Source organism: Gouania willdenowi, chromosome 22, assembly GCF_900634775.1.
Source record: "Gouania willdenowi chromosome 22, fGouWil2.1, whole genome shotgun sequence".
NCBI lineage: Eukaryota > Metazoa > Chordata > Actinopteri > Blenniiformes > Gobiesocidae > Gouania > Gouania willdenowi.
The window spans coordinates 33,382,458-33,395,936 of NC_041065.1; the positions used below are offsets into that span (position 1 = coordinate 33,382,458).

Here is a 13,479-nt window from a genome sequence, read left to right on the forward strand (position 1 = left end):
CAACAGTTTTCTGTTGGAATAATAGTGTAAATGTGTGACGTTGTCCCCAAACACGCACATGAGGTGTTTCCACGTCATTTTGGGGCCTGGTTTGAAATAAAGTAAGGGGGAAAAACAGGTCGAGTTGCTTTTTCTGTTTCAGAATGTGAATAACGCGTTTTTTGCGACCACAGAAATAAGTCTTTAAAATTATTTGGCTGGTGATTTTTTCCAACCAAGTGGAAAAAAAGGCGAAAATACATTTTCATGCTCAAGGCCATTCTGTCGTAACGTAATGCGCCCCCCAGTTTTGAAGTTTGGGAGAATATGTGTTACATTTACAGATTTTAAACGCGATTCTGAGTGGATTTTGATATAATTTGTCGGTTTGCTACATTTGCTAAACATTCAGTTACCAGTTTTTTCCATTAAAAAATAATGTGTAAATGTTTAGTCCAGTGGTTCCTAAATTCTTTCTGCTGCCCCCCCATTGCAATAAAATGGGGGAAAAAATGGACTATTCTTTATATCTCAAAAAAAATACATAAAATTTGCAATCACATATTTTAGAACCGTAATATTTATTAATTTATTTTATTAATAAAGTGAAAGGAAAAAACATCTTCTATTTTTCATGCTCAAGACCCTCATGCCTCCCATACTGTGACATTACGCCCCCACCAAGAGGGTGCCCCCCCCCAGTTTGGGAACCACTGGTTTAGTCCTTGTTAAATAGTCGATTATATGTTCCGTTTCATTTTGTACGAAATAGCGCACAGCCCACCGTGTGATTACGTAGCATGAGATTTTAAACGAGATTATAAGCGGATTTATCCATTTAGTCTCTAAACATTCAGGTGCCAGTTTTCCAAGTAAAAATAGAACGTAAATGTGTGATGTTGTCCCCAAACATGCATGTGAGGCATCACGGTGTCATGTTGGAGCTGATTTTAAATCAAGATTAGAGAAAATTCGCAAATTCCATGTTTTCCGCAATCACAGAAAATCCCTAAAATTATTTTACTGGCAATTTTTCCAACTGTGTGAATAAAAGAGCAAAAATACATCAGATGATGAGACTGACGTTAATGTTCCTGTCGTATTTCTGTTGTTGTGTATTCGCCCCAGTACCAGGGGAGGTGATCACCAGTAAACTCAGCCCTTCAGGCCCTTCTTCTTCTTCTTCTTCTTCTTCCTCAGTGCTGAGCAGAAACAGATGTGGGTTCTGTCCCCTCTATTTCTCCATCTTGGCTCTAGATCATCACCACCACAGACACACTCTCTCTCTCTCTCTCTCTCTCTCTCTCTCTCTCTCTCTCCCAAAAAATGTTAGGAAAAAGCTTCAGAAACAGATGGACTTTCTCAACTCCTCCATTTTTACTGCGACGTCGCTGTAATTTAGGGCCAAAGCAGTTAAAACGCTGCGTCCACCATGTTGGGTCGAGTTTTTTGGGGTTGTTGTAAACTTCTGTTCCTCCCACGAGCGTTCACGCCTCACCTTTACAAACTCTCACTCAAAAGAATCGCAGACACACAAACCCTGTGTTAATGCTCTGATTGGTCGTTATTCTAATGCTGACATAAATGTTGATCATGTGACCCTCAGATCAAATACAATATACAAATATAATATACATAAAACATAAGTGTAATATAAAGGACTTGGATCTATTTACATGCACACAAACATTAATGTTATATATAATATTAAGTATAATGTAAATTGATATAATAATATATCATGAAAATGATAGAATAATTTATAATCAATATAAATATGAAATATGTATGGAATATAAATACGATATAAAGGATTGAATTATTCTATTTACCCAACAATATTTACTTACACACAAATATGACTATTTAATATTAAGTACAATAGGAAATAATGAAATAATATATAATGAATAATGAAGAAATAAATATGTATAGAATATAAATATAAAGAAATAAACACTGTTATTATTATAACAGTGTTTACACACACAAACATAAACAATGTATAATATAAAGTACAAGTTAATATAATGATATATAATGAATATAATGTAAATATGTATAAAATTTAATTATTCTATTTACCCAACAATTTTTACAATATTAAGTATAATATAATAGTATATAATTACATAAAAAATAATTTATAATAAATAGTGTAAAAATAAATATAATATAAAGGATTGAATTATTCTATTTATGCAACAATATTTACACAAACAAATATATAATACTAAATAATAATCAATAATTTATAATAAATGTAATGTGAATATGTTATAATTAACTTTTTAAGAATATTTGATGTAATAAATCCATTTTTATCTGAATATTAACATGTGATTTATTTTCTGTTCTTAAATCCTCTTCTTATGGATCTGGATCTGTGTCTACATTTGTTTTCCACTGCGGCTGCAGCAGTTTCTCCACATTTGTTTTGGCTGAACAGGGTCGAATGGGGTCAGGGTTTGTGAGAAACGCATGGAGGCTCTAATCTCTAACAGGCTGACATGGGTTCACAGCACCAGTACGTTTATACACAGGAACGATAAGAAAATCTGAGCCTTTTTTGGTAAAAATAATGGAGAAACTTCTGCTTTCTAAGAAATACATTCAGTCAACAGTGAGTGAATGTGTTTAGAAATACAAATAAATAATAGTATATAATAATATACTGATTCTGGGTCAACACATAAAACAAAAGATGCACTTAGTTACATTGTATTGTACTTTGATATTGACATTTATGACGTACTGTGTAGAACAACTGTTAAGAACATTGATAATGATATCGTTTTATTGCAAAAAAAAAAGGCAGAACGATTGATAAACAAAGCAGGATATTATTAACGTGCAAGTGGGGTTGCCAGGTTGGGTGCCCTCTAGTCGCCTGGGGGCGCTGTAGTGGTCAGGGGGTGCTCTAGTGGCCTGGGGGCCCTCTAGTGGCCTGGGGGTGCTCTAGTGGTCAGGGGGCCCTCTAGTGGTCAGGGGGCCCTCTAGTGGCCTGGGGGTGCTCTAGTGGTCAGGGGGCCCTCTAGTGGCCTGGGGGCCCTCTAGTGGTCAGGGGGTGCTCTAGTGGTCAGGGGGCCCCCTAGTGGTCAGGGGGCCCCCTAGTGGCCTGGGGGCCCTCTAGTGGCCTGGGGGCCCCCTAGTGGCCTGGGGCCTAAGGAGCCGCTTCGTCTGCGTATAGGCTGGGCCGGCCATGTTTGTAACACAGTAAAAAGTATAATGAAAAAACTAATTTTATATTTAAAGTAGTTTCTGGGGTCACCAGAAATATGTGAAATAAGTTTGGAACCTCTGGTTTATTCTATTTCTTTTATACATTTTTTTATTTTTATGAATAAATCCAAGCCTCTCATTCAGTGACTGATGCTTAATTATAAAAGTAATAAATTGTATTTGAAGTTTTTCACTACTTGCGTAGTTTTTTCACACTTTTACTCTTACTCAAGTACTTAGTTTTATAGAATACTTTAACTTTTATGTTGAGTAATTATATTATAAAGTAACAGTGCTTTTACTTTTGTACCGTTTATTTTACCTGAAAATAACAGATAATGTTTAAAATCGTGCAAATACAGCGTATGTAACTTATGTAGGTTTATTTTAGAAGTTAAAGGAATATACCTGTTCTAGGTTTTACTTCATGTAAATAATAATGTAGATAAAGAAATAAAAAGGTGTGACACTTTACTTTGAAAAAGAAAATGTAACAATATATTTTAGAGAGTTATGTAAAGCAGTAGAAATATGTTTTGTAAGAGTATAAAGTGTTCTTAGTTAAATGTTGTATATTAAAAAAAGTGTATGTGTGTATATATATATATATATTTTTTTTAAATTTTTAGTTTAGCATTATTTGAAAAACAACATAACTTTATTTTGTTGAATGTTTGCATTTATTTTATGTATTAATATTATTGAGAAAAATAACTTGATTGTAATGATTTATTTTGGGCATTTAAACATTTCTGCCTGTTTCACATTTGTTATATATTTTTAAATTGTGTTTAATGTTTGAAGATTTACATAAATAAATAAATAAACTGAAACTAAAAAACTGCATCAGTTTGAAAAATAAAAATAAAAAATAAATTAAAATTCTCATCAATGGCAAAGATTTAAAAATTCATATCTTGGTTCGTAATCAATCGATCTTTATTTATCTTTATTTTTGTTGGGTTGGTTCTTCAATTACCCTGCTGTGTGTGTGTGTGTGTGTGTGTGTATGTGTGTGTGTGTGTGTGTGTGTGTGTGTGTGTGCGTGTGTGTGTGTATGTGTGTGCGTGTGTGTGTATGTGTGTGCGTGTGCGTGTGCGTGTGTGGTGTGTGCGTGTGTGTGTGTGTATGTGTGTGCGTGTGCGTGTGTGTGTGTGCGTGTGTGTGTGTGCGTGTGTGTGTGTGTGTGTGTGTGTGTGGTGTGTGTGTGTACGTGTGTGTGTGTGTGCGTGTGTGTGGTGTGCGTGTGTGTGTGCGTGTGCGTGTGTGTGTGTGTGTGCGTGTGTGTGTGTGTGTGTGGTGTGTGTGTGTGGTGTGTGTGTCCCAGCTGCTGAGCAGATGGAATGCTCACTATGCAGTGGATGATAAAAGTGTGGAATTCGAGGTCTGTGCCTCCATTTTCCTTTTTTCTTCTTCTTCTTCTCGTTACTTCGCGTCCCACCACTTTACTTTGTTCACTTTTAATTAGAGGCACATTTCACTGTTTCTCCTTCAGTGTGACGCGTCCTGTGGCCAATTGTGCATTTTTGATAGGGAGGGTGTAGTGGGGGGTGGGGGGGGTATGGGGGGGGGGTCAGCAGCCATCGCCACATTTTTCACATTCTTTCTTCAGCCTCGAAGGTGGTTTTTTTTCTGTCCCAATTCAGACAGAGTGAGTCTAAGAACCTTCTTCTTCTTCTTCTTCTTCTTCTTCTTCTTCTTCTTCTTCTTCTTCTTCTAACAAAAAACAAACAAAAAATGTTTTTTTTCTGAGACATAACTAAATGAAAACAGAAAACTGCAGGAACATTGAATAATAACATTTATTGCTCACATGAGCTGAAATAACCCAAAACAAAGGTTTATAATGAAACAACTATAAAAGTTAAAGTAATGGAAACAATAGAAATGAGGCTGTGATGCATTAAATCCGTGGTTCTCAGCCTTTTTTTGGGTCGTGACCCCATTTTAAATATCACAGTCATGGTGACCCCAGAGACTTTTCTCTTTCTTTCTATTATTATTTTTTAATTATGTTTTTATATAACGTTACGAGTAGCCAAGGTTAGCGAGCGCACAAAGTGAATCAACTTGGATATTTTTATACTGAATTTGTTTAAACTAGATTTATATTTGAGAAAGTGAAAATTTAGAATTAAGTTTGAGATAATGTGATATTTTAATTTGAAAAAAAAAACATATACATATATATGTTATATGTATATATATAAGTTAATCAATAAACAACATTAAATATATCTCGGCTTTACTTCTAAATTAGTAAACTAACAACATTATTACTTTGTTCTGGCATGTTGCAAAGTTAAGAAAATAAAAACATTAAAAAGTATTTTGAAAATGGTCACATTTCTAAAGTCAGCAAAGTTAATCATTCATTGTTTTCTCAAGTTTCTGTAGCTTTTAATTCATTTTTATTTTTAAATAAATACTAATTACCTTAAAAAAGGGTAAAAAATGTGCCTTTATTACAATACAACTTCAAATAAATAAAAAGCCTTAATTCTTCCTGGGACTAATCAGGAAGTAGTATTCCTGATTATGGGTGTAACTTCCTGTTTGATTACTGGATCTATTTCACTAGCGCCCCCTGAGTTATTGGGCTTTGATTTATTAAAACTCCTCCTTCTCTCCTTTCATCCATGGTCTGTTTTTACCACTTTCTAATTCCTCTGTTTCCTCCAGCTTTGAATCTAATCTGTTACCCAGACGACACTCGCCCGTCCTTCAGCGTCCTCTGGTCCTCTCTCTCCCTCTCTCGTCCTCCACATGCCCCGCCCACCCTCCCTCGCTCACACCCCTGTCTCTTTTTTTCCTCTCCTCTATCTGCTGTGCTCACACTCTCCGTCTGGCCGCCCTCACTAATCAAACACACACAGATGCAGACAGGAAGTGAGGTCAGATGAGGACAGGAAGTTGCTCCAGCAGCTGGAGTTATGATGGTCTGTCAATATCTGAGTCTGTGACGACATCAATGAGGGAAATAATTACTGGATTTATTTAAATAAAGGGACTGTTGTTTGGTGTGTTAACCTTGTCATTTTGTGTATTTTCTTTATGTCATTTTGTGTGTTTTTGTAGTAATTGTTATGTATTTTTGCGGTTGCCTTGTATGTTTCTGTTGTTGTTTTGTGCGTTTTTGTTCTTGTGTGAATTTGTTGTAATTTTAGGATTTTGGAGTGATTTTTGTGTATATTTGTTGTAATTGTAAGTCATTTTTCTGGATTTTTTTTTTAATTTTTCTCTCATTTGGTGTTTTGTTTGTGTTGTTTTGTGTGTTTCAGGGTTCATTTTGTGTTCTTAAGTCCTATAGTGTATTTTTCTGTAATTATATATATATATATTTTTAATTAATTTTATGCATTTATGCCTCCAGTTGCCTACATCTCGTCTAAACTCTTAATTTGTGGCTCTGTGCGTGTTTTTATTGGATTAAAAAATAGATGACAAGTGTGTGTAAAAAAGAAAAGAAAATAGTAGAAAGAGCGCTAATTAGCATGTGTTAGTCAGCTGTTGTTAAAGCAACACACACACACACACACACACACACACACAGCTCTGACTGGTCACCACCAGTCTACTGTAACATGATACACACACACGTTGTGATTCTAACACACAGTCACACACTCGGGGGTCAAACTGAGGTTGTGGCTCCATGACGTCACTGTTGCCATGACTCATAGGTTTTCCTCCAGGCAAAGTAATCACCTGCACACACACACACACACACACACACACACACACAATCAGACGTTCAGTTATGTGTGTGTGTGTTGATTCACGTCTGCAACACTCACACAAATGTTCCACACACACCCATTACAGACTGTCACACACACACACACACACACACACACACAGACTGAGGAATGACTTCCATTACCCAAACACGTGCGCACACGTTCACCCTCGTATTGACCCTCGAGCGCTCACTAAATCACCTTGAAACGTGTGTGTGTGTGTGTGTGTGTGTGTGTGTGTGTGTGTGTGTGTGTGTGTGTGTGTGTGTGTGTGTGTGTGTGTGTGTGTGTGTGTGTGTGTGTGTGTGTGTGTGTGTGTGTGTGTGTGTGTGTGTGTGTGTGTGTGTGTGTGTGTGTGTTTCCTACACTATGAATCAAAGTCACTCATCATAACCTTTTTTTCTGTCATTTTGTATATTTTTCTCTCATTCCCTGTGTTTTTAGACTAATTTTTGTGTATATTTGTGTATATTTGATGATTTTGGATGTTGGTGGGGGGCTTTGGGACCGTGGGGTCGGTGGCGGGGTGCGCTGGGTCCTCGGCTCCTTCGGATGTGTATGTGGGGGGCGGTGGCTGCCTCTCAGCTTGGGATCTTGGGGGCGTCTGAGGGGTTGCTCGGCTGTTGGGGGGGGAGGGGGGGGGGGTGGGCATGGGGTGATTTTGGAGACATTTTGTGTAATTTTTTTTAGACATTTAGTAAATTTCTCTGTAATTTTGTATACAGCATTTGTGAGTCGTTTTTTTTTATAATTTGTATATTTTTTCTCATTTTGTGAATTTTGTTTTGGAGTCATTTTGCATATATTTGTTTTCATTTTAACCTGCTTTTTTGCTGTTTAGTAAATTTCTCTGTCATTTTGTGTTCTGTGTAATTTCTTGTGTATAATTGTTTTTGTTTTGTGTTTATTTATTCAGTTTATTTCTGACATGGTTGCATTCACAGAAGTTATAATATTCCTTTTTTTTTTTTTTTTTGTCCATGCTGAAAAAGCAGACGAGAGAAGCAGTTTGCTAATCTAAGTCCCGTTTTGAACACAGGAAGTTTACATCAAAGCTTGTCTCTCTGGTCAAACAGTCTGTGGTTGTTCTGATGTAGGATGTATTCTCTGTAGTCAGTGTTGTCTTTTTTCATTCCTCCTCCTCTCCATCGTTGTTCATCTTCTTTACCACGTGGGAGTGTCTCATTTGGACACGCTGGTTGGTCTTGTTGTGATCTTCTGTTCGAGTCGATTGTGTTCATTGACCAGTTGATAAATTCCATCTCGTTGATCTTGTATTTGTGTAAGAATGTGTTCTGAGTTTTTTCTTTATATCTCGTCAAGTTTGCAGCTTGTTTTGTCTCTACATCAAGGTTATTCCAGCTGGTAATAGCTCAGTGATGCATTTTCCAATGTTAGATTTAACCTTTTTTGTATAAACACATTATTATGTCTTAGTTCATAAGCAGTTTGTTTGTTTGTGAAACGTTTTTGTACTTGATAGTGTTTTTGTGTACTTTTTTTTCATTTTGTGTTTTTTGATTCATTTTGTATGTATTTGTTCTAACTGTGCAGCTTTTGTGTACATTATGTAAATTTTTTTGTCTGATTTCTACTTAGTGGCGTATTACTGCACACGCAGCTTTAAACTCTTTATTTTGATTAACTGTTTTTAATGCATAAATAATTTACACGTGTTTGTTTTTCTGTTTCCTTTAGATCATGATTTAGAGGCAAAACGCATTCAAGACATGCTGTCAACAATCGACAAACCACAGGTCAGTGTAACACACACACACACACACACACACACACACACCGCTGTGGTAGATTCTCACTGTGACCACTAGAGAGCAGCATTGGTCTGTTTTTGCTCATTCACTTTTTAAGGATTTTGTTTTTTTACATACAAAACAGTTTTTTAATCATGTGCAATATTAACATTTAACATTTTACGCCAATCCTACATTTATCACATATATGTATATTGTATGTGTAACATGGACATTTCCTTGTTTTTGTTGGATTATTGAAGTACAATCTAATCTAATGTGTAATATTGTTGTCATTTCATGTCTTTTTGTTGTCGTTTTGTGTATTTTTTATCATTAAATGTTTTATGCTGTTGCTTTGTTTATTTCTGTCATTGTTTTGTGTGTTTTTGACGTCATTTTGTATATTTTTCTGTCATTTTGAAGTTTATCGTTTTAGTTGTTTTGTGTGTTGTGAGTCATTTTTGTGTATTTTTGTTGTTTTGGACTCATTATTTTATTCTTTTCTCTCATTTTGTGTTTTTGTTTTTTTGTGTGTTTGAGTGATTTTTGTGTACATTTGTTGTCTTTGTAAATGTATTTGTCATTTTGAATATTTTTCTCTCATTTTGTGTTTTTTTGTTGCCGTTACTTGTAATTTTGGAGTCATTTTTGTGTTTATTTGTTGTGTTTGTAAATGTATTTGTCATATTTTTCTCTCTTTGTGTGTTTTTTTGCCATACTCTGTGGTTTTGGAGTCATTTTTGTGTACATTTGTGAATCTTATTTAAAACTGTAGCATTTATAAATCAAATAAAAAAGAAGATTTGCTTCCAATCGAGGTTGAAATGCTGAGTAAAAAGACAAACACACATTATGTGTTGATTAAATCAATGTATCTTAACCTGCACCGTGTTGCTGTTTAACGTCATGTTCAATTACTAATAAAGGTTCAATACCTGTTCCATTCAAACCAATAACACGCGTTTCCTGTTGAAGGATCCGATGGAAACTCAGACAGACACGAGATGTTATTGAGGAAATGCATCACGTACGAATGTTCACAATATTCTGTGGCGTCGGTGCATCTGCAGAGAAGTGAGGAGAGAGCAGCAGAAATATAGAAATATACACAATAGAAGAGTTTGGCTAATTCAATGTTTTTAATGAGGTTTGTAAATGAATGAGGAGGAGAAATGATTCCATTAACCTCAGAGATTTAAATAGTGCTCATAAATAGGATCAAAAATATATTTTAGTATTTCAATTAATATGATCAATTTTAAAGCTGTTGTCAACAATGTTTTTTTATCAGATAAAGACACAAATTAATGATCATCTGCTAAAAAAGGTTTAAAGTGTGTTTTTGATCTAAACTCTCGTTTATTGACATTATGGGAAAAGTTTGGTGCATTGCATTGTGGGATGTGGAGTCCTGTTGACTGATGCATTAAAGTGTTTGAATTTAATTATTTTTATCATCTCCAGCAGCTATAATTAATAAGTAGCGTCTTAAACAGAAAGTCTTGATCACATAAATCCATTTGGAGACAAATAGAATAGAATAAAACATAAAATAAAATATGCCTTTATTGATCCACAGAGTACCAAAATAAGATGATGATGATAATAATAATAATAATAATAATAATAATAATAATAATAATAATAATAATAATAATAGTGCAAAATGTTGAACCTTTCTGTGTTTGAAGCGTAGTTTGATAATAACATACTCCTCCACTCTTTAGGAAATCAATTAATATATTAATTATTACAACAAAATGATATTAATTTAATGAATGAATGAATTATTATTGTTGTTGTTGTTATCACTATCATTATTATTATTATTAGTATTAATATAGATATAATTGTCCTTATAATAATAATAATAATTATTATTATTATTTGCTTATATTTTTTCCTTTTCTCCTAATTTATTTCTAATTTCTTTAATTATTTTATCTCTTTATTCGATCTAAATCTATCAATTAGTGTAGCTGGAATTAATTTACTTATTTATTGTTATTATTTAGTTTTTCTTTTTTTTCTTTCTTCCTTCTCCCTCCCACACACACACACACACACACACACACACACACACACACACACACACACACACACACACACACACACGCACACACACACTGTTGTACTACATTATATTGTAAGAGTTACATTAGTATTTTTTATGGGTTCCGTCAACCATAAATATGATTAAACACACAAATACGACTTCATTGAGTAACTGGCGTTATTGTTTTTTCTGGGGGCGGGGCTTCTGTCACACACAGGTGTCTAATGTTCAGGCCCGAAGTGCCCGTCTGACGTGGGCTGCCCCTGCAGGGCTGGTGAACAGGCACAGCAATGGGATGCCACTGTCCTGCTCCTACGAAGTGTCTCTGTCGGATAAAGGAAGGGACGGGAAGTATCGCCTCATCTACAGGTGAAAACGACGACAAAAGACCTCCACCCACACGTGTTTTCAGTGACACAACTCTCACTGTGTGTGTGTGTGTGTGTGTGTGTGTGTGTGTGTTAGCGGGGAGGAGTTGGAGTTCCATCTAAAAGATCTGAGGCCATGGACGGACTACCACGTACGGTAAGGAATGATTCCACCGGTTTCTGTGAGTTTTCTAAGTAGAAACTCTAGAGTTTAAGCTGGACTTGAACGTGTTTTTTTTCAGAGTGTCAGCGACGTATAATTCTGTCAGAGGCTCGTCTTCAGAGGCTGGATCGTTCAAAACGCACTGCAGCGTTCCCGACGCCCCACTGCACCCCAAACTGTCCCACCGCAACAAGAACTCCCTCACCCTCCAGTGGAAGGTAGGAAAAAGAAACGAATTCTGTACAAATCCCCCCAAAAATTATAATTCAACAAGTTGGAAGACAAACATAATGTACAGAAATACTGTAAAGTTCACAAAGTAACAAGAAAAACACACAAAAATGTTTAAAAATACACAAAATATTTCCAAACACACATATAACAATTGCAGAATGCACAAAATGTCAACAAAATTGCACAAAAGTAACAATAAAAACACACAAAAAGGTTTAGCAAATACACAAAACATCTACAAAGACACAGCAAATGTCAACACAATTACACTAAATTAAAGAAAAATACACAAAACCACAACAAAAATAAAGAAAAATGTTTCTAAAAATGCACAAACCGAAAACAAAAATAACTAAAAAATACATAAAATGACAACAAAGACACACAAATCAACCACTTAAACACAAAAATGGCGAGGAAAACACACAGAAAAAAAACATTTAAAATATTTAAAATAACTCCAAAGACACAAAATTACAATAAATGAAAGAAATATACACAAAACCACATAAAAAATATGGGAAATGTTTCCAAAAACTTAGAAAATGACAACAAGAATACACAAAATAAATAAAATCATAATAATAAAATAAATCTATATATGCATATAGACACACACATACTAATGCATGTATAGCATCTATATCTAATATAACATATCTGAAAATAACTTGAAAACACTCTTCAAATTGACATAAAAATACATTAAATTACTCAAAAAAAAATGAAAAACACATAAAATGACAACAAAAATTTCTAAGGGACATAAAAATATACAAAATGATGAAAAAAAAAAAAAAGCTCACAATATAACCACACAATCATCTCAATGCTGACATGAATGTTGATCATGTGACCCTCAGATCACATTTTTGTGTATTTAATGTTTAATGTTTTATCTCCATCATCCACAGCCTCCAGGAGACAATGGATCTAAAATCACAAACTACCTGTTGGAGTGGGATGAGGTGAGTCTCTGTTACGACGTATCACATGTACCACATTCAGTGTTGTTGGATGACTTCCTGTTTCCTGTTCCTCAGGGAAAGAAGAACAGTGTTTTTAGAGAATGTTACTTTGGAATCCAGAGACACTGTAAACTGACACGACTGTTCCCAGCATCAGGATACACCTTTAGAGTGGCTGCACACAACGACATAGGCAGCAGGTACACACACACACACACACACACGCACACACGCACACACACACACACACACACGTGCACCCATTTTAGGCTCTAATTCTGCATGTGTCATAGAACCATTTTTCCTTTATTTCTCACTGTCATGATGTGTGTGAATGAGGGAGGTGTGAGGAGGTATCTGCAGCACACACTGCATCTTTCTGTCCTGCTTTTAGTTCTGTTCAACTTCCAAAAGATCATTTTTCTCCAACTTTCTCTCGACCAGCAGTTAAAATCACCACTCTTCAGGCTGAAATATGGAAGCTATAACCTATGGATGTGTACGCATCAACGCTCAGAGCATGATTTTTGGTTTGAGGCCCAGTCAAATATTGACACACACCAATATATAAATGGGGCCCATTACTCTGGATGTGTCACCAGGGGTACAAGGTGGAACCGAGTCATTTGAGTGAATTCTCAAGAACGTGGTTGGTGCTATGAGGTGTGGAGACGTTCCGCGGGACGGCTGTAGTTGATCAGAACTTCTTCTCTCACTGCTGATATTTAAAAACACATGTTTCCATCGTCTGATTGGATGATGAATGAAATGTGTGTTTTTTCTGTGTAGTGACTTCAGTACGGAGGTGATGTTCTACACCATGGGCACGCTGCCCTCTCTGCCCGTGGCCCCCAGGCTGGTGAGGGCGGGGGTCTCCTGGGTCACTCTGGAGTGGGGGCGTCCTGAGGGGGGCCCCACTGAGGAGCAGCCCAAATACACACTAGAAATACAAGAGGACAACAGCGTACGTACACACACACACATACACACACACA

The 13,479-nt window shown here is 35.8% G+C and overlaps 1 protein-coding gene across 2 annotated transcripts in view; it reads left to right on the forward strand.

The window, feature by feature from the left end:
- Nucleotides 1-13,479, forward strand: part of fndc3ba (fibronectin type III domain containing 3Ba) — a 102,479-nt gene that overhangs the window by 63,882 nt on the left and 25,118 nt on the right. For both annotated transcript variants that reach the window (XM_028438340.1, XM_028438341.1), the window contains exons 8-14: nt 8,640-8,698; nt 10,969-11,120; nt 11,217-11,276; nt 11,362-11,500; nt 12,431-12,484; nt 12,560-12,684; nt 13,274-13,448. In XM_028438340.1, the coding sequence (XP_028294141.1) occupies nt 8,640-8,698; nt 10,969-11,120; nt 11,217-11,276; nt 11,362-11,500; nt 12,431-12,484; nt 12,560-12,684; nt 13,274-13,448 (764 nt within the window). The remainder of the gene's footprint in view (nt 1-8,639; nt 8,699-10,968; nt 11,121-11,216; nt 11,277-11,361; nt 11,501-12,430; nt 12,485-12,559; nt 12,685-13,273; nt 13,449-13,479) is intronic.